General features: G+C 51.4%; 3 protein-coding genes across 11 annotated transcripts in view; 2 read left to right on the top strand and 1 right to left on the bottom strand.

Moving 5' to 3' along the window:
* The first annotated feature begins 1,059 nt into the window (after positions 1-1,059).
* CBLIF (cobalamin binding intrinsic factor) lies at positions 1,060-6,783 on the top strand. The gene is made up of 9 exons (XM_074954604.1): positions 1,060-1,189; positions 1,472-1,663; positions 4,030-4,164; positions 4,803-4,937; positions 5,244-5,419; positions 5,576-5,762; positions 6,070-6,205; positions 6,412-6,530; positions 6,722-6,783. The coding sequence occupies exons 1-9, from the start codon at positions 1,060-1,062 to the stop codon at positions 6,781-6,783; spliced, it is 1,272 nt and encodes a 423-aa protein (XP_074810705.1).
* A 3,871-nt stretch (positions 6,784-10,654) lies between these two features.
* On the top strand, positions 10,655-14,320 carry MRPL16 (mitochondrial ribosomal protein L16). 2 transcript variants are annotated; one of them, XM_074954614.1, is made up of 4 exons: positions 10,655-10,831; positions 11,500-11,565; positions 13,154-13,302; positions 13,578-14,320. In XM_074954614.1, exons 1-4 carry the CDS (start codon positions 10,780-10,782, stop codon positions 14,061-14,063), a joined length of 753 nt encoding a protein of 250 aa, XP_074810715.1. In that variant the 5' UTR covers positions 10,655-10,779; the 3' UTR covers positions 14,064-14,320. The 2 variants fall into 2 exon arrangements, with proteins under 2 accessions (XP_074810715.1, XP_074810716.1); XM_074954615.1 differs by lacking the exon at positions 10,655-10,831 and having other exon boundaries at positions 11,562-11,687.
* Positions 14,321-14,618: 298 nt separating this feature from the next.
* STX3 (syntaxin 3) overlaps positions 14,619-24,265 on the bottom strand; it is a 31,939-nt gene continuing 22,292 nt past the window's right edge. For 2 of the 8 annotated variants that reach the window (XM_074954607.1, XM_074954606.1), the window contains 2 exons: positions 23,658-23,768; positions 18,008-20,448 (listed from right to left, as the gene is read on the bottom strand). In XM_074954607.1, the coding sequence (XP_074810708.1) occupies positions 20,287-20,448; positions 23,658-23,768 (273 nt within the window). In that variant the 3' untranslated portion in view covers positions 18,008-20,286. The other 6 variants (XR_012639811.1, XM_074954611.1, XM_074954610.1 and 3 more) reach the window with 6 other exon arrangements.

Below are 24,265 nucleotides of genomic sequence, written 5' to 3'. Positions count from 1 at the left end.
CTGCGGGAGAGAAGAATGAGGGGGGATGTGATAGCTGCTTTCAACTACCTGAAAGGGGGTTCCAAAGAGGATGGATCTAGACTGTTCTCAGTGGTAGCTGATGACAGAACAAGGAATAATGGTCTCAAGTTGCAGTGGGGGAGGTTTAGGTTGGATATTAGGAAAAACTTTTTCACTCGGAGGGTGGAGAAACACTGGAATGCGTTACCTAGGGAGGTGGTGGAATCTCCTTCCTTAGATATTTTTAAGGTCAGGCTTGACAAAGCCCTGGCTGGGATGATTTAGTTGGTGTTGGTCCTGCTTTGAGCAGGGGGTTGGACTAGATGACCTCCTGAGGTCCCTTCCAACCTTGATATTCTATGATTCTATGATCCCTGCCTCCAGCCCAGGATAGAACTGGGGATCTGTCTTCAGACAGAAAAGGATTGGCGAAGATGCCCCCAGTAGAGGAGATCTGTCTCCCCACATATCTCAGCTTCTCTCTATGGGGCAGCAAGGGGATTGCCCTTTGCCTGCTATACAAGTAGTGATACTGATAGCTTTTGTAAAGTGCTTTGAGATCTATGGTTGAAAAGCTCTAGGTAAGAGCTGGGTGTTGAGCTCTGGCTCTCAGCGAGATTCAGAGGGGAATTCACCCTGGCCAAACACCAGTACACACAAGTAGGATTTGAGGGGAGAGGCTACAGCTTGGCTGACTCCTCTTGATCTCAGACACGTTCTCTGCTAGCCACTTCCCACCCTGTCCTACTCACGCCACATGTTGGTTAGCCAACCAGAAGGCACCTCTGGTTGTTGGGTTGGCTGCTCTCCAAAGGATAGGGTATAACAATGGTGCTCACGTGACTCTTGGTATGTCCTTCCACTAGCTGTGTAGCTGATCCCACCATTGCCAGCCAGCTCCAGTATTTGTTCTCCGGAGTCACCTTGCCAAACCCTTGAGAGTCTGTGTTGTTGAAACTGAGATAAGCGAATACGATGAATGGTATCAGAGATGGGGCGGGGGAGAGATAGGGAGAGGGCTGGGACTGTGCATATAAAGGATGACACAGAAGGTTGCCAATGCTCTCTGAGACCCCTGAGTTCTGCCCCCAGCAGGAATCGTTGCCCAGAAGAAAACGCAGAATGTTCCCCTGGGCCCTAGCTGTTGTGTGTATGCTCTGCACAGCGACCAGCGCCACGGAGCAGTGCAGTGAGTATGACGGAGAGGGCCAGCAGGGTGCAATAGCTGGGCTCGGCTACTTCCATGTCTCCCTGGTGGTCCCTGAGCACAGCTAAGGAAATAAGCAGAGGTGGCACAACGGGTGCTGGTTCCCAGCATCAGTGAGAGCCAAGAGTCTCCAAAGAAAGTGAATCTGCATGGGGGGGAGGGGGCAGGGGGGGCATGTTCCTTAATTCATATCCTGGGGCTGCCGAGGTGGCTCCCCAGGGCACATGCCCTCCTGAATGAATGTCTGCTTCTCTCCATCTCCAGCTGTCCCTGCTAAGCAGCAGTACATGGTCACTGAACTCCAACGTAGAATGGAGAGCTCTGTCGTCCTGCAAAGCTCACCGAACCCCAGCATCCTGATTGCTTTGAACCTGGCTGGCGGCACACAGGATGGCACGAAGGAAAAGCTCCTGGTGCAGCAGATAAAAGACAGGGTCATCAAGGAAGGCACAGTGGGTAGGACACCAGAAATTAGATATTCTTCCCTGTGTGCCGGATCAAAAGCCCACTGAAGTCAACAGGAGATTTCCATTGACTTTGAAGGGCATTAGATTCGGGACTTCTGTGCATGCCCCGAGTCCCTTCTCCATATATCCTGCCCTTAGAAGAGGAACTGGTATATCCTTTAGTCACAGAATCACAGAGATGTAGGGCTGGAAGGAACCTTGGGATGTCCTCTAGTCCAGCCCCTTTTGCTGTGGCAGGACCACGTAAATCTAGACCATCCCTGACCGGTTTGTCCAACTTGTTCTTAAAACCCTCCAGTGACAGGGATTCCACAGCCTCTCTGAGTAACCTGTTCCAGTGCTTAACTAGCCTCGGAGTTAGAAAGTTTTTTCCTAATAAATAACCTAAATCTCCCCTGCTGCAAACTAAGTCGATTCCTTCTCGTCCTGCCCTCGATGGACATGGGGAACAATTGATCCCTGTCCTCTTTAAAACAACCTTTTACATATTTGAAGACTGTTATGAGGTTCCCCCTCAGCTTTCTCTTCTCTAGACTAAATATGCCGAGATATTCAACCTTTCCTCATAGGTCAGGTGTTCTAAACCTCTTATTTGTGTTGCTGTCCTCTGGACTCTCTCCTATATGTCCCCAATTTTCTTAAAGTGTGGTACCCAGAACTGGACACAAGACTCCAGCTGAGGCCTCACCAGTGCTGAGTAGAGCAGAAAAACTACCATTCCTGTCTTATATACAACACTGCTGTTAATACACCCCAGAAACCACCCAGAATGACAGTTGCCTTTTTCGCAATAGCATTGCACTGCTGGTTCATATTCAATTTGTGATCCATGATAGCCCCCCCATCCTTTGCTGCTGCCATGCTGCCTAGCCAGTCCTTTCTGCTGCTGCTCAACCAGTCTGACCCTTCTGCCATCCTGATTTTGTATGATCACTGATCCGGAAGGATCTAGTGACCAGGTTTCCCCAGCAGCTATTGTAAGGAAGGATGTAAATGCTGACCCCTAGTGGCAATAGCAAAGAATATTCCTTCCAGGCACATTTTGCTGAGTTTGGAGGGGATTGTATTAATATTCCATGTTAACACCCTGGCCCTCTCCCACACCACACACATGCAACCGGTGAAGAGGACATTACATTTCCAGGTTACACACTGACAAGTAAGATTTCATATCTAGCCTTAATTGTGCCCCCTTGAGTGGCTGTATCACTAGGATAAAGGCTCTAATTACAGGATCTTGGACAATTTCTCAAATAAAACAAACAGGAGAAAGTCTCTGTAACTTATGAACCACTGAAAACCAGAGGAAAGGGAGGGTGGCTAGAATAGGAAGATTGACTACAGCAGTAGCTGCTCCTCCCCCTATGTATTTCTATAGCTGTTTTCATCCCAGTCTGAGATCCTTTCATCCAGCTACCTCTGGGGAACAGCATTTTATAATCCCTCACAGCAACACCATACAATGGTTTAGCACAGGAAATAGAGACAAATCCTGTGTTCAATGGAAACGGGAGGGCAGATGGCCTGGGACATGAAGAAAACTGGGTTCTATTCCTAACTCTGCCACTTACTCCCTTGGGAGTCTCTCTGGGCCTCAGTTCCCCATCAGTAAAATGGGGACAATTATTATTTATTAGGTGTATTATGATAGCACCTAGGAGTCCCAGTCATGGACCAGGATCTGATTATGCAAGGTGCTATACAGACATAGAACAAAAATCTTTGTTGATTTCGACTGGAGGTTCTTTGGGGCAGGAACTCTCTCGTACTGCAGGGATGTACAGTGCCTAGCACAACAGGGCCCAGATATCAACCAGGCCTCTTAGATGCTATCCTAGTAGAAATAATAATAAATCTAAGGTGGAATTTCAGGAGGAAGGATGTTGTTAGAGCTGGAATTCAGACAAGACTGCAGGCTTAACAGCCTTGCTGTCATGAAGAGCAATACGGGATCTAAATTACACACGAGTGCTCAGGACCTCAGTTTTATAGCCCATCTGATAGACAGCACCTCCTAGCACTCTAGCAAGGTCCTGGAGGCCATACCGACTCCAGAGGAAGAGCAGTAAGTCACCATCACCCCTGTGTAGCATGCAAGTGTCCCTCAAATATTGCCCATCCTAACAAAGCCCTATCACAAGCCCACTTAGCTTTGATAACAACACATGCTGTGCTGGCTGCCCCCAGCCCGTGCACTGACACTCTCACTCCTCCTGGTGTTTCAGACATGCAATCTGTTATAGCTTTAACACAAGGAAACATAGGAAAGACATGATCTGTGCTGTGCCGAGGACCCCCTGATGAGTTGATTACACTTTCTCTCTCTCTCCTCCACTTCCACTCCTTGTCCTGAAGAAATGACCTCTGGCCAGGTGGCCCTCTACATCCTCGCCCTCATCTCATCCTGCGAGGATCCCAAGTGCATCACAGCCAACATCAACTTGGTTGAAGTCTTGAAGTTGAAAACCAAGGAGGAGTTGACCTACTTGAGTAAGAGGGGGAGCAGGGCTTCAAAGGCATAAGAATTGGACCAGGACTCAGCAGGACTGGGTTCTGCTCCCAGGTCTGCCACTGGCCTGCTGGGAGACCTTGAGCAAGTCACCACACCATTCTGTACCTCGGTTTTGCCATCTGTGCAAATAATGATCCTGACCTTCTTTGTTAAGCGCTTCGAGATCTATGGACAAAAAGCACTATACAAGAGCTAGCTATTAGTATTCTAATCAGGGAAGAGCCTTAGGGACTGGACTCCAGGTCTCCTTGCACCTTTGGGGTCCTGCCCAAGTGCGCCTGGGATCTTTCTGTCCAGGAGGAGTGTCCTCTGCAAATCTCCCTGGAGGCAGCAGTTGCTCAGGTCAGCACTGCGCCACCATTTGGACTGAGGGAATCACTGGGATCTTTGCTCTTTTTCTTTACCCAAGTGAGTGGGCACTGTTGGAAAGTGTTGTCCTGAGAGCTTAGCACCTCGAAGGTCACCTTCTGTGTCCACAGTGGGTACAGCACAGATGAGGACCAGGACAAGGGGTGCACTTCCCCGCCTGATATACAGACACAACCTTTAAGGGAGGGGAGGCCCGTTGTGTCTCGGTGGCCCAATGTTCAGTCACTCCTGCTCTGGTGCTTTTCAGGTGACCACAGCACACCCAAGACAACGTTCTACCAGCTCAGCCTGGACACCCTGGCTCTGTGCCTGGAGGGGGCCAATGTCAGTGAGGCAGCAGTAAGCCTGGCCAAGGAGGCACTGGCCAAGGACTTCTTTGTGGGTAAGAGCCGCAGCCAAGAATGCCAGCCCCTCCCACTACTGATCCCCAGTGCCACTGGGGCTTGCTTCCAATTAGGCACCCTGCTCTGCTCACTGACCTCACCCCTAACATACCTGCTGCTGAACCTCCCCATCATTGCCCCCTGCTTGCCCATCTGTGCCCCCATTACCCTGTCCTCCTCCTCACTGCCCCTCCCTGCCAGCTGCATGGAGCCATGCTCCGGAGAATGTGCTGCTCTAACCACCCTTGCTGTCTCCTTCCACCCCCAATGGTCGTGGTGACGATGGGGCGGGGGCTGATTTGCAGACACTGGAGCCATGGCGACTCTTGCACTGACCTGCGTGCACAATGGGCTGGTGAAGGCTGAGCAGAGCAGGATCCTAGCGCCCATCCACGAAGCACTGTACAAGCTCCGACAGCAGATCCTCAGGGCCGTGGAGACCAACACCACCAATATATACAGCATCGGCTTGGCTCTTCAGGTACCAAATCCCCACCCCCTCCCTGCTGGAAGCACTGGCCTGGTGCAGAGCCCTCAACACACCTTGAGCCATGGGTCTGGCTGTGGCATGACTGAGTTGAGGTCCCAGCCCACCATGCCCTGCTCTGTTAGAGGCTTCTCCCTCCTCTTTTGACAGGCGCTCAATGTCACTTCGGTGTCCTATCCCACCGGGGACTGGAGCTGCTCACAGACGCTAGCCAAGGTGCTCACCGAGATCTCCCAGGGAGCCTTCAACAACCCCATGGCCGCTGCCCAGATCCTCCCTTCTCTCGTGGGCAAAACCTACCTGAATGTGATCAGACTCAGCTGCTCATCAGATAAGGGTAAGGATCGCTCTGTAGCCCCTTCCCCCACCAGCCACTTCCCCAGCCCCTTGGAGCAATGCAACAATGACCCCAGGGTCCCAAAATCTCTCACCTGCTGCTTTACCTTGGTAGAGGTCTGAGCTCACCGGCCCTGATCCTGGCCTCTGCTCCACTGGCCCCAAATAATCCCAGTGTTGGGGGTTTCCCTGGTTGGTAGAAGGCTACTGGAATGGGTCTCCTTCACACCCTGCGGCTGGCCCAGGATCACAATAAGCGCTCTAACCACTAGGGTGACCAGATGCTCCTATATCCTCTCTCTGCTCAGTCATGGTGAAATACACCATCATCAACCACCTCAGGGGGCAACACTTCACCCACACCATCTCCGTGAGCGTAACCAAAGGCTCTGTGCTGCTCTCCGTCCTGCAAGCAGCTCAGCAGGACAATCCACAGGACTTCAGGTGAGCAAGGCAGGCCTCATGTGGCTACAGGTTCATCCTCCTTTTTGATCATTCTCTCCCTACTGGTGCGTCAGTTTCCCTGTTTGCCTCTGTCTCTCTCCTGATCCATCCCCTCTACATCCCTCTCCTTCCCTGCAGCCGACAACTGTACCCTCCACCCTGTCACCCCGGCTCCCTCCTGACTTTTGCCTTCGTTCCCCTTGCAGCTATGAAACAGAGCAGACATCCTGGGGCCTCATGGTGGTCTCCATCAACAACCGGGCTGCCAACTCCAATGACAAGACCTACTGGCAGTTCCTCAACGGCACAGAGCCCCTGGAGCAAGGTGCGGGGTCTGAGGGGAAGGGAGTGGGCGGGACGGCTGTTGACAACCACCTGGCAGGGGAACGTGCTTGTCCTCAGAGTTGCATCAGTTCCGTCCAAGCGGGGCGTTTCATAGGAGGGAGGCAACAGCGAGAGTGAATTCCATCTGAGCAGCACCACTCCTGCTTTATCATCCTGTCCCATTTCTTCCAGGTGTCGACAGCTACATACCAAGTAACAACGAGCATATTGAGGCCATCTTCAGCACATACTGAGCACACAGGTGGCCTGGGGGAGGAAGGGGATGCAATCAAGAGCAGGAGAGGCCTCTTCTGTCGCCCTTCAAGACCCCTCTAGGCTGAGGAGATACATGCCCAGCCCATCACAGGGCTGTCAAGGGCAAATAAAAGGAGTTCTCTGGTTCTCATGGATCGCTGAGTGTTTATTTCAATCTGAGGTGTGACACTGGGCTCTCAACAAAGCTCTCGGCTTCTGAAGGGCTCCCCAATTTGGGATAGTCTCTACCAGCAAGCTCTAGGGACAGATGTGATTTCCTGCTTCTAAAGAGGACTCAGATCAGCTCACACCCAGATTAAAGCTGGCCACATTAAGTCTTAAGTCTGCGTGAGTTAAGATTGAGACCAGCTTTCTGTTTAAAGCTTGACTTTTCTAAGTACTTCTAAAATCCACACGGTTATTTGGATTTCCTTGAAACTTGCTGTGCCTCATAACGTGCTTGCAAGAGTTAGTGTTCCAAATGTAGGGGCATTTGGCCAAGGGATCCCCAAGATACAGCTCCTGAAAAAATGTTTTCCCCCGTACAGTTTGCAAATTTGATCAGTGTATATTGATAAAGTTCTTTCTGTCTAAAGAGGCTCCAGAATAGGCCCTTCTTTCACAGGGATACCATTAAATTTTCTCCCCATTTAAAGAGGTCCCTAGAACAGGACATTGCTTCCTAACCAACACTAGGGGATTGATAAAGCTCTTCCCTTTTAACAAGCCCTCAGATTGGGCCATACACTTCAGGATAACAAGACGGTATCAATAAAGTGTCTGGCATTCCAGGGGAATGGTAACATTCTAAAGTGGCCCCAGGATGGGACGATCTCTTTTGAAAAACAACGGGATGCCATCAAGCAGTGGGTCTCAACCTTTTCCGTACTGTCATGGGGTTGATATACCCCGCCACAGGTGCTGGGCCAAGAAAGACAAAAAACGGAGATGACAGGTCAAGTGGCAAGAGTTTCCCAGGCTGTCTCTTGTCCCTAGGGTAACAGGGCCCTGCCTCTGGGGTCAATACAACTGTCCCTGTCAGGGTTCCCTCCCCACTCTGAACTCTAGGGTACAGATGTGGGGACCCAGATGAAAGACCCCCTAAGCTTATTTCTACCAGCTTAGGTTAAAACTTCCCCAAGGCACAAATTCTTTGCCCTTGGAGGGTACGCTGCCACCACCAAGTGATTTAACAAAGAATCAGGGAAAGGACCACTTGGAGTTCCTATTCCCCCAAAATATCCCCCCAAGCCCTTACATCCTCTTTCCTGGGGAGGCTTGAAAATAATATCCCAATCAATTGGTTACAAAGTGATCACAGACCCAAACTCCTGGCTCTTAGGACAATAGAGAAATTAGTCAGGTTCTTAAAAGAAGGATTTTATTAAAAAAAAAAAAGATAAAAATCACATCTGTAAAATCACTTTACAGGGTAACAAAAGATTCAGAAACACAGCAGGCCTTCCTCTAGGCTTAGTTTCAAAGTTACAAAAAACAGGAATAAACCTCCCTCCAGCAAAAGAAAAATTCACAAACAGAACAGAAGATAATCTAATACACCTTGCCTGGCTTTTACTTACAATTTTTATAATATGAGAGACTTTTAAGATGGTTTATAGGAGAAGGAGTTTTCTGACCTAATGCTTCTCTGCTTCCCAAGAGAACACATAAAACAAAGCCTCCCCCACCCCGCCCCCTTTGAAAGTATCTTCTTTCCCCATTGGTCCTTTTGGTCAGGTGCCAACCAGGTTATTTGAGCTTCTTAACCCCTTACAGGTAAGGAGGAATTCTAGGCTACCCTTAGCTATATGGTTATGACAGTCCCTGTCTTCAGGGCAGCGCAGCCCAGCGGCCAGAGTTTACATGGTTGCCCTTGAGCAGTAGAGTGTGTTCCTTGGGGTGGTGACTGCCCCAGTGGTGGGTGCGGTGTGGGAGACCCAGATCCACCTTACTCCACTGAGTCCCGACCCAGGGCCCTGAGAAACCAATTCCTCCTGTGTTCAGGCTCAGTCGCTCTCTGCATCCAGTCCATTCTCCTGGGTCACTTCCCACCTTCACTTTCAGTGTAGTTAGTCTCCTGGTGTCAACTAACTCTTCTCCATCATCCTCAGTGGTTGACTGGGTGTGTGTAGGGGCCTCAGCATGGTTGGCCTCTGCAGCCTAGGGCTCCTGCAGCCTGAAGTCTGCAACACACATTCACTCTCCTCCTCAGTCATCCTAAACTGAGCTGAGCTGCTGCCTTTTATCCCTTGTCAGCAAGGGCAAGGGGGCCTGGCTTCTTCATCCCACAGAGTGTGGTTAACCCTAGATGGGCCATTGCAGGGTTGATACACCCATATACCATGCAGGACATCGCCAATTCTTGGAATTAAATTGCAAGTCTTGCAATAATTGGTGTTTCTAACCCATTAGACTGCACTCCCCTCCCAGAGTTGGGGAGAGAATCGTGACTCCCATCACCCCCATTTCCAGCTCCCTGCATTGGAACAGCACCATCCAATGGAACAAATGTTGGTGCGACTCATGCCAAGGTTGGCAGCTGGATGTTGGGTGGCTGAGGACACTCGGCTGGAGGTGATCTCCCATTAGGCAGGCAGCAGACAGTTTTTTCAATGAAAAGCTGAGAAACATGACCTGAGAGCTCCCTAGAGGCTCAGAACCCAGAAGGCAAAGAAAATGAACTCTCTATATATCTGTCTATCTATCGCTATATAAATCTCATTATTTCATGGAGATTTGGGGAGAGCCGACTCAAGGTATCAGAATGCTTGGGGTTGGTGATGTTGCATGTGACCCCACATTACAGCAGAAAGGAGTTCCAGGGCTCCCCTCCCACCTTGCCATAATGAAAGGGAAGGGGGCTGAGGACCCACATGCTAAAAGATTTCCTGCCCCCGATCAGGCCATTCCTGCATGGTTCACACTGCGTACTAGTCCCCACTGTGGATTATAGGCTAGGGGGATAATATGGGAGAGCCTCAGTGTCCAGCAGGGCGGGGGTATAATGTGGTTGAAAGGCTCCCGCAGCATGAGGGGAAGGGCGCATAGAACCCAGGACTCCTGGCTCCCAGCCCCCCTGCTCTAACCACTAGGGTGACCATATTTTCTCAAAGGGAAAACAGGACACCCCACAGGGCCAGCCGTGTGTGAAGCCAGTCTGAGCCCTCCCTGTCTCCTGCCCCACGGGTCCACCCGAGACACCCCCCCACACACCCCTACAGTGCATGAGGCCAGCCTGAGGATGCCCTCCCGTACACGGGGCCGGCCCAAGCTGCTCTCTGGAGCAGGTCTGGCGTGGCCGCTATCCCGCTTCCCGCACATTCCTCCACAGCCCGCACAGCATTGCATCCCACGTTTCTGGCAAAACTGTGTTTGTCCAGTTTGCTCTTGCCAGCTGATGATCATTTGGGAAGAGCAAATGGGACAAATGCACCGTTTTGCCAAAAAGTCAGGATGGCTGGGGCAGGACTTAAAAACGGGACTGTCCACAAAATGGGACATATGGTCACCCTAACTGGACCCCTTCCCCTCCCTGAGCTGGTATGGAACCCAGAAGTCCCGATTCCCAGGCCTGCTGCACCCCATCCCCCTTTGTGGCTGCAAAGACTCATGGGGGGGCACCCCCTCCCCCCAGCCCATACTTTCTAGGACGAGGCTGATGGGGGGAAGGGGTGGCAACAGCGCCCCCTGGGGATCTGGTCCGCTCCCGACTGCTTCGCTTCCGCCGGCCTTGCAGGCTGGAACCCCATAGTTCCGGAACCAAACCTCCTGACTCTTGTTTCCCCCAGTGCAACATGCCTACAGGATTATCGGAAGTGGTTCCTCCCGGACGGCTTAAAGAGCACTCCAAAGATGGCGGCGCCCTGTGGCCATTTCCCCCTCCCCTTCCGCTTTCCCCCGCCGTGAGGAGCTTCTCAGTACAGCGCCTAAGGCAGCCTCGTTTCGGGGGCATCCCGGCGGGAGGACAGTCCCACCCTCCGGAGCGGCGCGCGACCATGTGGAGGCGACTCGCGCGCCGTCTCCGCGCGCCGCCAAAGGTTCCCGGAGGTCAGAAGGTCGCCAAGCGAACGCCCTTTCCAGCCCCTATGAGCCGGGGATGGTCCCCCGTTGGGCGCTGCCGGGGTGTTGTCCGCCCAATGCGGGGCTCTCCTTGGGCTAGTGTCCCTCGCCGGCCACCGTTGCGGGGAGGGCTAGCTCAGTGGTTTGAGCATTGGCCTGCTAAACCCCGGGTTGTTAGTTCAATCCTTGAGGGGCCATTTAGGGATCTGGGGCAAAAATTGGGGATTGGTCCTGCTTTGAGCAGGGGGTTGGACTAGATGACGTCCTGTGGTCCCTTCCAACCCTGAGATTCTATGATCCGTTCCGTTGGACGGCCCCGTTCGCGGGGGCCTGGGAGCCGGACTCCTGGGTTCTAGTCCAGTTCTGGGTGAGGGGGCAAGTGGGAGTCCTCTCCCAGGCTGCCATGCCTCCCTCTCCCCGTCTGCAAATTGGGGAGCGTGCCGCTTTGCCTGCTCTCAGGAGCGCTGTGCGCTCCCCAGCGAACGGCGCCCTGTCAAGGCCGCAGGTTGCAGCTTCGCTCTGTGCCGGGGGTCTAGGTCATGTTCTGGTGGCTGGTTAACGGCGACCGTCTCAGCTCTGCCTCCTGCTGGTGCTTTTATTAAAGGACCAAGGATCTGTGTACGGTCTCTCTACATCTCCTCTCTCTTATTTTCCAGATCCTTTTTGTGCCAGAGTCCTCAGTGCTGGCCTGAAGAGCTACGTGCTTCCCCAGGATTATACCAGTGAGTGCCGGGCATGGAGAAATGCCAAGACAGAAGGGCAGCGGGTGTCTTGTAATGTTGGATGCATTTGTCACCTCCCTTGGAAAAGTGTTGCGGGAAGATGTTGAGTGGGGGCTGGAGTGGTAGGTGAGGGGAGAGCATTATAGAAAGCATATTAATGATTTTTGCGGTGTGGTGGGGTATTGACTAAGCACATCGTCACCATCTCTTGAGGGAGCATGGGTTAACCAGGAGGCATATTATTGATCTCACTGTGAGGGGCGGAGGAAGCGTTTTGTCATCCTTGCTATCAGGGAGGATTTCAGAGTAGGAGTGTATAAATTCTTATTTTTTTAATAGCTTTGGAAAATATACCTAGTTGCATATCTCCCTTGTCAGGAGAACACACCATTCATTTGCTCTAGGTTGTCCTATTTCTTTTTTTAACACCTAGGGAGAGGGGTCATGTACCATTTTCTAAAGGCTAATGCATTTGGGTTTTGGACCAGTGTGGGAAGCAGACAGAATCTAGGGGCTTTGAGCTAACAAGCCCTTTGCCTTGCCTCACCCTGCTGTCTAAATACCTCCCACATATTTGTATTTCTCTCTTGATTCCAGGCAAGACTGAGTAGTAATAATTTTTGCCAGCTGCTCTTCATCCAAGTGCTGATTTTGGCTTGATATTGAGATTGAAGGGAAGCTCTGCTGCTTATGTTTGATGTAAAGAAGCAGTAAAGCTGGTACTTAGGCCTGTCTACACCTAAAATTTAGGTTGACCTAGCTACATCACTTAGGGCTGAGAAATTTCCACACAGTTAGGTCAACCTAACCCCCACTGCAGAAGAGGAGAGAAGACACAACCACCACAACCCATGGACCTTTGAGTGCATCATCACCTCAACCTAGCTATCATCCCTTGGGGGGTGGACTACCTACATCAACAGAAAACCCTTCTGTAGCTGTGCAGCTGCTGTAGAGTAGTCATACCCTTAAGTCTGTATTGTCTCACCAGCCTCTCCCACCGCTATCATGTAGATGATAGATAAAATGGAGGAGAGGAATGGAGTCTTGTGGGACTGTGTAGATGAGGGTTTTGAGGTGGAGGAACAGTAATCCATAACCACCCTCTGGGTTTGGTATGAGAGGACAGACCTTTGCCATTTTAGGATGGCTTGTTCATCCCTTAAGCTTCAAGGGGTGGGAAGGGAATTTTGGGGATAAATAGCAGGAGGCCCCTATCATTCTCAGTCATCTGCCCTAAAAGGAAGCATTAATGACCAAGAGAATTGGCAGTATTATTACTATTGTCAAGAAGTAGTTTCTTAAGCAGGGGACTAACCCAAGCTGCCTTCTTGCCTATCCTTAGAGAAATCAGCGTTCTGAGCCCATGTCTCCCTTTGCTTGATTCAACATACTAGTTATAAGATGCATAGGCTCAGGTCCGTGGCCACACAGTTTCAGAAGCTCAGTGAGGAAAACTAGCTGATGTTCCCCTACTGATGGTTCCATATTTGCACCCTGTAGCCACAGATCTGTGCCCATCTGCCCCAGTGAGAGAGTGGGGGTGCCTGTGGGGCATACTGACACCTCTTTTTGTTCATCCTTCCAGACGTCTCCATCCCTGACAGACCCAAACTGAAGTTCATGGACAAAGTTCCAAGTGTACCTAAAGTGAGGCGGGAATTCAAAAACCTACGTGACATCCGTGGCCCATCCACTGAGGCCACTGAGTTCACCCAGGGACAATATGGCATTTTGGTGAGTGGGAGAGGAGGGAAGATACAAATTGGGGTCACCTTTGGGGTGATTCAGCCAGAGCAAGGAAAACAGAACCCCAGGAGCTGACCTTTTCAGCTGAGGTAGCTGAGACCATTAGGGCTTACTCCATCCAGGGTGAAGACATAAGCTAACTGAGGCCAAGAGAGAGCATGGAAGTGGTATGAGTGAGAACAACTGTAAATAGGTGGCAAAAGAAGCCCCTTCACCTGTATCTGAGTCATAACTCCTCCTGTGCTTGCTCTCTCTCCTTGCAGGCATTGGGCGGTGGTTACCTTCATTGGGGTCACTTTGAAATGATGCGCCTAACCATCAATCGTCACCTGGATCCCAAGATCATGTTCGCCATGTGGCGCATCCCAGCCCCTTACAAGCCCATCACCCGCAAGAGCCTAGGCCAGCGTATGGGCGGGGGCAAAGGTGCCATCGACCACTATGTGACAGCAGTGAAATGTGGCTGCCTCATTTTGGAAGTGGGTGGGCACTGTGAGTTCGGGGAGGTGGAGCACTTCCTCACACAGGTGGCCAAGAAGCTGCCGTTCCCAGCCAAGGCAGTCAGCTGCCAGTCCCTGGAGGAGATGCGCCAGGCGGAAGAGGAGAGAAGATGCAAAAATCAGAACCCATGGACCTTTGAGCGTGTCATCACCTCCAACATGCTGGGGAGCCGCAAGGTGCTGAGCCCCTACGATCTGTCACAGAAGGGGCGCTACTGGGGCAAGTTCTTTCTGAAAGACAGAGTGTAATGACCAAGTAGGGGTAGGAGGGAAAAATATCAGGGACAGGTGCCTGGAAGGAGGATCAAGGTTCCTTCCTCAGCAGGTGTGAGGTCCCTCCTGAGTGCAGCCCATCTTGTAGTGGTAGGCTCTCCAGGGCAGGCATTGCTGTGGAGATCTGCCCCTCAGCTCCAAAGGTGGCTGAGTTGCATGCAGTAAACATGGAGGTGCAAGGGGCAGGTTGGGGTAACCAGTGATCATTTTGGATTAATAAAGCTTTCCTACAGTGGCATAGTCTTGTGCCTGTGCCTCTATGTCCTGTGTATGTTGGAGGCCAGAGGGGATGGTTAAGGGGCCATCCAAGGAGCGTCAGATCCTCTGTGGGGTATTAAGTTAGAGCCTGTATTGCTGCACATCTGATCAAGTCAGGAAGATGGACCTCTCATGCTGCATCATTGAAGTTCCTAAGGAAACTTGCCCCACCCAAAAACACTTCCTCCCAGATGACCCACCCACCCCACTACATACTGAATACACTATAGCAGTGGTCACTGAATTGAAGTCTTTATTCAGAAAGAGGCTTCTGTATAGATGATTGTGCCTTTAGAACAGTACCTATACAGATAACAGCTGATATAAATTCAGAGTGAGTGGTGTCTCCTTAAGCACTGAGTGAGGCAGAGTCCTCTGCTCCACTCACATCTGACCCTGGAGGGGAACATGTCATTTGCCCTCTGTGTAACTGCAGAGGGATTATTAGATTTCATGGAGGTCTCCCTCTCTCTGAAGAGCCTTTCACTAGTGATTGCCTCATGTACAAGTAATATAGGGGAAAGCAACCTTAGAACTTTCCTCATATGGATAGACAAGGAAGGACCCAAAGGAACAGAAGCATCAGGAGAGGTACAGAGTGACAGTGTCCAAGTTGCTCCTCCCTACTGCAGAGATGATTTATCGGAGGAGAGGGGGAAAAGAAATAAATACACTCAAGTTGCCACAGTTTGGGGGTTTAAAATAAGTGACAAACTTTCAGGTGAAAGATTTTTCTGTAGGGTAAATGAGACCATCCCACAGATAAACAAGGGAATACAGTCTGTTTTGTGCCTAAGAGACCCTAGCTGAGGGAGTAAAGGGCCTTACCACCTTCTAAGTATCAGTGATTCAGGTCAAGCGTGGTCTGATTCCCACCCTCAGAGCCAGAGAAATGGGGGGTCACAAGGAGCGGAGAGTGAAAAGTGTTATATTGCTCAGCTGGGGAAAGATGTTCTGACAGTTCAGTGCCTGATCACGCTTCTGATGTACTGACAGTTACAATGTCAGATGCTGTCTTTAATCCCTGTCCACCAAGGAGGAGATTTGAGCCTCCCAGAGCAACATAGGCAGGATTGTGCCATTCCCTGCCCTTCAGTAAGTTTGTGCTGAGCATACACATTCCATTGAATGGATGTCCTCTGCTGGCTAGTCAGTCTCCACCCACAAGTGGGCAGAAGGAGCCACTAGGACTGAGAACAGAGCTGAACTAAAAGGTTGATATTTAGAAGCACTTTAAACAGCCAATAAACATGGTGTCTGAAAATGTTTACATTAGTGTCAGCTAGCATCATCCCCATGGTGTCTTATTTGGTTCTGTCTGCAGCCCATCCTCCCTGTTCTATTCCAGCTTCCTCTGCCCCTCCAACCAGGAACACTGAACGGTGAACATCTGACAGGTAGGGTCCACTGGCCAGGCCTGTGGTGTCTCCATAAAGAGGAGGAGGTAGAGCTGGTGAGAAATCCAGATGGGAAAGAACATTTGACGGGTGGCACCAGGGTGCGGAGTGGAAGAACGGTGAAAGGCCATCTGCAAATCCATCTGAAAAAATCAGAGCAAGAGACAGCAAAAGGAGGAAGAATAGATGAATCTTGCAGTTCCATCTACCTGATGGTCCCCTTTTCTGTCAGTAACCTACCATCCCTCGTTCTTTTTGACATTGTCCCCTTGATCATCCCTTAGGCTTGGCAGTGATGTTCCTGAATTGCACTTCCTGCACGCTCAACTTTTCTTTTTCTCCTCATGGGGTGAGAACTCCCCTGCTGCTCTCTGATCTGACCCAGCACCCTACTGTGCCTCTGATCAGTTGTGGCATGTCAGAGATACCTCAAGCATTAGATGCAGTGCTGCTGAATACAGCAGCTAGACACCTAGCAGGCTGCCAATCTACCACTCTTTCCCCCATCCAGAATAAGGGCACAAAGCAATCACAGCACAGGGAACACAACCCAGAAGTACAAATACTGACTGAACCAAACTCCAGGTCCCACCTTGCTGACCCATCACACTGATGTACCTGGCTCACCTGTGGTGGGCGGGGGGCAGGAGATGGGCACTCAGGCGAAGATGCCCCCAATGGTGGAAGCCAGGATGATGGCCAGGATGATGCAACAGATCATGATCATGATCTTCTTCTGCTCGGCGAGAGAGAGAAATGTAAACAACAAACAGCGTGTGCAGCGGGCTTACAGTGAACTATAAATGGAAGTGAGGGAAGAGGAGAGGGAAGGGTCACCCATCCTCCATGTGTCACAAAGAGCAGAGGAAGGGGGGTCCATCGCTTTGGGCTGGAAAAGAGGAAAGGGATCCATGGGTAGTAGAACGGAGATGTGGAGGGAGGGAGTAGGGCTTTTCTTTCACAGAGGACAGAAAAATGTTTTATCCTTGGTGCTGGTGGCCTTGATGGGAAATGATCGCTTAATGAGCTCATTTCGCTTCTCCTCAACTCACGAGCCATGCAGAAAAAGCAAGCCCCAGCCACGTGCTCAGACGTTATCATTATGGGGCCACGTGAATAGCTAGATAAATAGGAACTAGCCTGCCCCACGCATACAGCCATGCAGAATGTCATGCCCCCAAGGAAAAAGACAACACCCATTATCTCATCTTACCAGAGGCACTGGATACGGCACAGCAGAAGAGGAGAAACCCCAGCCAAGTTTTCTGATCCAGGTGGGTGAAGTGGAGAGGAGAGGAGAGGCCCGTCTGGAGACTTGAAACAGGCCAGCCTGGGTGGGTGGGGTTCTCTCACCCTTTCACCTCCCCAAGGTTCATCAGCAGAGCCAGGTGGCATGGCGATTATAAACAAAGCTCCTTCCTTTGCAGCCAAACCTGGTCACTGCTGCTATTCTGAAAGAGGAGCTGTCTCTTTACATGTCAGTGAGTCAAGTGAAAGCAGTTCTCAGCCCAGCACTGGAGGCTCAAAGTCCCAGTCTCATCCCCAAGGCAGTGCTGCTGTCGTGGGGCTATTTAATTCTACATGGTGCTATCACTGTATATACCGCCTTTCCCCATCGGTTGCTTTACTCAGCCTTGACTCTTGCTGTGGGTTGGATAATTGGGGCAGGGCTAAGGCCGAGCAGAGTGACAGATTCCAGCCAGGAGCATTCTGAACTGGTGTATCCCAATGTTTGCATGGAGCAGTCTTTTCCAGGCCAGGACTTGGCCCCTGTGCAGTGCATTGGGCAGCACAGGCTGCATTACTCAGGCTGGGAGCTGGTGAGCCAGAGAGAACCACAGCATCAGTTTGTGTCTGGCAGCCCTGCTAATAAAGTCTCCTTTACACTGGGAGGAGGGTGGCCTAGTGGCTAGAGCACTGGACTGGGACTCAGGAGCCCTAGGCTCTATTCCAGGCTCAGCCACTGGGTGACCTTGGGCAAGTCACTTCCCCTGTCCGTGCCTCAATTTCCCCATCTGTAAAATGTGGGTTGTGATACCAACCTCGTTTTGAGACCTACGGAGGATCAGAGCTAGTTACAAGTTATTACTACCATTCATTTCAGCCAAGTCCGGTCTCTCTCTACCATGAGGGACGCAGGCCAAGGAGACAGCACCCCTGCCTCCCAGCCTTGAACCAATCAAGAACAGCTAGTGTAGCCATAGCTGGATGTTGTATTCAGGCTATGACAGCTCATGCAGGGAACAACAACACAGGCGAGAGCTGTTTGTGATCAAATATAAATTCATTTATTTACTTTTTTAAATTAAAAAAATCAAAGTTTAAAAACACACACGCGCGCGCGCCAGTACCCTCACTTGGTGAGACAATGACATTTCCCCTGTCTACAGAGCTCTGGGGAGTTTCAGGGGCATCTCAGAGCTGCAATGGCAACCTTGCCCGGGCAGCATGCTCCATACCCACCACCTAGAAAAATCACAGACATCAAGACCTAGAGAAGAGGAAGACAAATGGGAACTTCCTCCCAGCTCCGTCTGTTCACCAAGGGGTACTGGCCAAGTGCAGTCTTACATCAGGAGAGTGAGTGGATCTGAGAGAGATGTGCAGCCCCTAGCACACCAGGAAGGATGGTGGGGGTGGAGGTGTGCACCTGGACCAGCCAGATGCTGCTGGGCAAGGAGTTTGGCTCCCTTCACGGACAAGAATCCCCCATCCCAATTAACAAGGGCTGTCACCCCTTATTCTTCAACAAGGGGAGAGGACGTTTGTCAAGTGGATTTAGTATAGCCCTTGGGCCTCTGTTTATCCTCAGAGCAGGCACAGCATGGGTAGGTTTCCCTCACCGCTCTGCCCTGGGAAGACCACCACTGATTCAGTTCTTAGCTTCTCTACTGAGGCTTCCAAGCAAGGAGCCCGACTGATGTGATGGCATTTCTGCAATCCAGAAATCTGTCCACTGGGAACGGGGCCCAAGATGCTAATCCCTGTTTCCCACTGAGGCCATGAAACGGCTGTCATATAGCTACAGCTGTTGGCCATGCCCAACTCAGCTGGATCACACCCAAACCCACATCACACCGGTAAAAACAGGCCACCCTGATTTCTGTGACAGATGCAGACATTCAGGGACTGGCTGGTAAGAATAATAAATACACACAAGGACTCCTGATCCAGGCACATTTAAAACATCCATGAAATGCAAGCCCTGAGTAAACAGACCATTAAACATACATGCGCAGACAGACAGACAGACAGACAGACAGACAAATTATATCCCCAGCAGGGGTGGGCAGCTGGTCCCACAACCAAAGGAGAACCCCCCAGCAAGGATCAGACAAGGTCAGTGCTAAGATTCACGGCCCAGGAGTCACTGATCACCATTTAACAGAATATGTCACTCAACCTAAAAGTTTCCAAGAGCCCCCGGCCATGCAAACCAAACACAGGGAGTATCAGAGCCTGGGCTTTCAGTTGCGTGCCAGAAGCCAACCTGATTATTTTTGCTGCTTAGAACAAACAAGTAGGTGGAAACTCCAGTCGTAAAGGTTCACACTTCAAAGCAAACAGAGGTTTAGATTCCTCCCAGTCCTTAGCAAACAGGGATCACAGGAGACAGAGCTTGCAGGTCCCTCCTTCCGTACACAGGCACCTGCCTCTCAGGAAGGGATTAACAAGAGAAGTGCCCGTGTTCCACTGGGCTCTTACTCTGCACAGAGCTCAGAGTGCTCGTGCATCCCGGTGCTCTGCCGCAGACCCGCGTTTCAGTCCCAGCCCTGTCACCCGTCCCCCACAGTGCACTGAGGTCAGTGCCCGCATGTTCTGCTCTGCTTTGCTTCCACATCCCGTCCCTAATTCTGAGGTTGGCAAAGTTGAGGATGCTGCCAAGTCTGTGCCTGCTGGTTTGACCTATGTCCCTTGTTAATCCTGGTGTCAACATGGCTTGGGAGTGCTGCGGATTCCGGTGCTATAGGTTTAGGGCATTGCTACACAGGAGACTCAAGATCAGGCCCAGCTGCTCACTCTCCTTAGGGTTGGCAGGTCCTGGGAGCACTTCAGAGTCCAGCCTCAATTAGCATCCGATATGCCACATGGCCAACCCAGGTGAGCTCCTGAGCCCTGATCTCTCACTCTCTGTCCTGGCTGCAGCAATTCAGAGGGGTAGTTCTTACATTCCCTGGCCTCCCTCAATAAAGATTTTAAACAATTAAAAAAATTCCCCCTAAGAAAGATGAGAACAAGACAGGCCAGTGAGGTAGGAAACACAGTCCTGGACATTCCTTTAAGGCTCTGCTACCATTGGTGGGAATCCTGCCAGGAAACAAAATTTGACCAAAAGAGGAAGTGACATCAGGAGGAGGAACTGGGGTTGGTGGTTGTGGACTCGGAGAGGAGGGGAGAAGAGGAAGACTTGATGACGGCTTCTCTCAAGTGCATCAGTGGTGCAGGAGACAGTTACCTCCTGGACATGGTGAAGCAAGCTCAGATCCTCCAGGAGGGATGCGTCAGCTAGCTGATGAATGGGCCGGCAGCTCTCCCAGGAAGTGCTATTGGGAAAAGCTCCACCCGAAAGGGAAATGATTCACAGCAGAGCCCAGAAGGCAGACTGTGATTAGCAGGTCCAGGGAAGGCAGGGGGAGCGGGAGGCCGGCATGTGGGACACGAGGAGGATCACGAGGGAAAAAGTTCACCACCAAGATCAGGAGTGTCTGGAGAAATTGAAGGAACAAGGGAGAAATCAATTTACATATGTGAGGGCAGGCCAATATTAAAACATAATCACTGACATCTAAACACTAACAGATCCTGGGCCCAGACAGCTAGAGATGGGGAAACGATCTCTGCAGATGGGCCGATGACCCCACTGTGGGGCTCAGAAACAGCCAGCATATGCACCCATATCCTGCATGATGAGGTCTCCAAAACCACTACCTTGCTCCCCAGAGACTCAGCTTTCATTTAAAATAAAAAGCGAGTCTCTAGCTGTTCTGCTTGTAAAAGAAATTGCAAAGCTGTGACCCAAGTGTAAGTGAGCGGAGGGAGCCTGGAACAACTCACAGAAGTGTGAACTGCCCCGCTTGTGAAGGTCAATTAAATGGCTGTTTTGTTAGCTGTGTGTCATGGCTCATCGGAGAATGGGGAGGGAGGGTCACAGACTGGCACAGTTCCCTGATTTTGGTGTCACAGGTGGGTGGTGTTTGGTAAATGCCACATTTCCCTCCCCCCGACAATTAGCCCAAGCTCCTTGGTCAAGCCCGGGGAAACATTCAAACCTCCCACCCCAGGAAGGGCCAAGCAACATCACACCCCTATTTTGATTATCTGCACAATCTGAGGGGGGTCTGGTTTTGGTGACTCAGGGGTGGAATCACCCCTCTCCCGCCCTCCCCCACAAGGCAAGGAATGGAGAGCAGACCAGAATTAACCCTTCAGATCCCTTTGTGCACAGCGGCCTACCCTGCACACTCTGAGTCTGCAGAGAGGTGTGAGTGAGCCCTGTAAGAACAGCACATGCACCTGCTTTGCAGCAGACTCTAGCAGCTGCCTTCACTTGCGCCGCATCCACAGAACTATCCTCCCCACTCTAGAATCTTGAGAAATCATGCCACCCGCTTCCCAAGTCATGCTCCTTACACCGTCTCCTCTTCTGCAAACACCCTCTCGCCTGCCACATCCTCAGTGCCGAGGCAAGAGTTAAAAATGTAAGAGATTGAATGCAAAGCTCAGCTGCAAAGCACAGAGCCCAAAGCTAAAGCCAAGAATCTACAGCCCAAAGCACAGAGCCCAGAGGCTAGAACCCAAAGTACACCACATAGTCTAGAACCTGAAGCCAGAACCAAAAGCACAGAAGCCAGTCTAGAACCCAAAACCATAACCAAGAGCTCACAGCACAGAACCCACATAGCCCAGAACACAAAGCACAGTGTCTAGAGTCTAGAACCCAAAGCCAGCGGCAAGAACCCAGAGCACAGAACCCAATGTACAGACAAGGTTGTGAATACAACACTCAGGATAGATCCAACTGACAAGTGAGAATACATTTTATTTCTGGCCCAATGCAGGGTTGATCTCCTGTAGTCTCCAGGTATGAGGAGCAAAACCCACCCGACATCCAAGGCACCCACCAATACACACCTAGCTCAGAGAGCTTCTGAACTCTCCTGGGCAAGCAAGCAAGTTCAAGTCACTCCACCACCTTTGCTCGACTGCCGCCCCACCAAGCCAGCGCCCCAGGAAACCCCCACATTCCCCACACTACTTACAGTTCAGGGGGCTAGCTTTACTTGAGCCCTACGGAAAGTCCAATAATCAGAGCTATTATTCCGAGCAAGACAACCACTACCACAATGATAATTATCATTTTCTGGAGGAGGGGACAAAAAAAAAAGGATAAACCATAAACAGCAATGCAACAGCAAATAAGAAACAACAGATATGGCTCCCCCTACACATGTCCCTTTAAGAGAGAGTTATTTCAGAACTGCAGAGGACTGATTTCAGCCACCCCTTTAAGGCAGCATAGCAATTTTTTTTTAACACCTCAAAAATATTCCCCACCAGAATCTTTCAGACAAAAATCAGACCATCCGCATTTCTAGGCTTCTGAATTTTTGTCCCCCTCTTTATTTAATCCAGTCCCAGCCTTCTCCAGCAAGGGATGCTGCAGGAAATGGCATAAAGGCACTGGGAGCACACAGCTACTCCAATCCTAGCCTCCCTCAATTGGGGATACTATGGGGAATGATGAGCAGAGAGGTACTCCCAGCTACTCCCAGCAGGGGGTGCTGTAGATAGCCAGGCAGGAGCGCTGGCTGTGGGGGAGCTCCCTGCTACTCCAGCCCCAGCCTCTCCCAGCAGGGGGAGCTCAAGTTACTCCAGCACTAACTCCTGCCAGCAGGGGGAGCTATAGGTAATGGTGTAGAGGTGTGGGCTATGGGGAAGTTCCCAGCCTCCCCCACTTGGAGACACTTTAGGGAACAGTGCAGGAGCTCTGGGGACCGAGCCTGGCTCATAACCACATTTATCAAGACATACAGAGAAGAAGGAGGAGGAGTCCGGAGCGAGCAAAGTGAAGCAGGGAGACAGCCCAAGCAGTTACCTCAGAGAGGGATGTAGCATGGCACGTCGTACATGGAGAGGCTCAGTGGCTGGGCTGTGGGGAGAAGTGGGGGAGTAGGAGGAGAAGGCTGTGAAAGAAGAGCACAGGAAGCTGGAGCAAGGGATGGGGAAATATTACTGAGAAACCAAGGGGTCACCAGGGCCCCTGGATTTGCTCTGGACCTTTACCAGCCAGACCCATTGGCCCAGGTGCTCAAAAAAGTATTCAGGTGGCTTACTCACCTGGAAATCATAATACCTTTGAGAGCCATTGGTCCTTTCCCGACAGGGAGGGGGCTGGAACAGGGACGGGGTGGAGGGATGGAGACCAGCGAGGTCAGACAAGGGTGGGATGGAGGAGGATCACTGGAGGAGACTGAAGATTTGGGGAGAAGGGGGGTGAGGTCTGAGGGGGTGGAATGGGAAAAGGACTTTGACTGGTGGGTGGGGGCTGGATGCAGTGGGGCTTTGGTTGATGGGATGGGTCATGGTTGGATGGGTGACAGAAGAGTGAGATGGGAACCTTTGATTGGCATGCATGGGGACTGGACAGGGAGCTGTGGTTGGTGGTGTTGAGGTGATGGGTGGGGCTTCGGTTTGTGGGATGGGTCATGATTGGATGGATCTGAGGAGGGCAAGATGGGGGCTTTGACTGGTGAGTGGAGGTTGGATGGGGGACTGTGACTGGTGGGATGGGAGACTAGGTGGGGTTTTGGTTGGTGGGATGATTGAAGATTGGATGGCATCTGAGAAGGGTGAGACGGGGCCACTGATTGGCAGGAGATGGAGACGGGATGGGGTTGTGATTGGTTGTTCTCACCCTTCTGGCCTCGCTCTGGTATTTCACAGCCTTTTTGGTGTCAGCCACGGCCCGTTCCACAAAGCCCACCGACTGGTCCATGTTGGTCTCTATGCGGTCGATCATGGCTCCCTTGCGGAGGAAGAGAGAGATGGCGGGAGCGGCAGAGAGCGGCGGAAGTGGCAGGGAGGCAGAAGAGAGCAAGAGAGCCAGCGAGGGGGCCTGGGCACAGATTGGGGCTCGGGGGACTCACCTTGTGCGCCTTTTTCTTGTATACCAGAGCCTTTTTGGTCTCATCGCGCGCTCTCTCTACGTGGTCTACCGTATGCATCATGTTCAGCTCTATGTTATCTAGGACCCCGCCCTGTCAGGGGAGCAGGAAGAGAGGAAACTCAGACATCTAAAACACACACTGACCTGGGGCACGCACGGTATATCTACACTGCACAGTTAGCCTGGGCCGACACCCAGGTTTAGCCCAACCCCTCCTACCAGCCATGCACAGAACTCTCAGACCTGGGTTTGGAGGTGTGTTAAGCCTGGGCTAGCTGACTCGGCTCAGGGAGGCACGTTAGAGCCTAGCTCTGGTTTAACTCAGGCTGCAACCTACCCCACTGGGCAGTGACGAT

This window comes from Natator depressus, chromosome 6, assembly GCF_965152275.1.
Source record: "Natator depressus isolate rNatDep1 chromosome 6, rNatDep2.hap1, whole genome shotgun sequence".
Classification (NCBI taxonomy): domain Eukaryota; kingdom Metazoa; phylum Chordata; order Testudines; family Cheloniidae; genus Natator; species Natator depressus.
The sequence above is the reverse complement of the archived record's forward strand: the minus strand, read 5'-3'. Positions and strand labels throughout refer to the sequence as shown.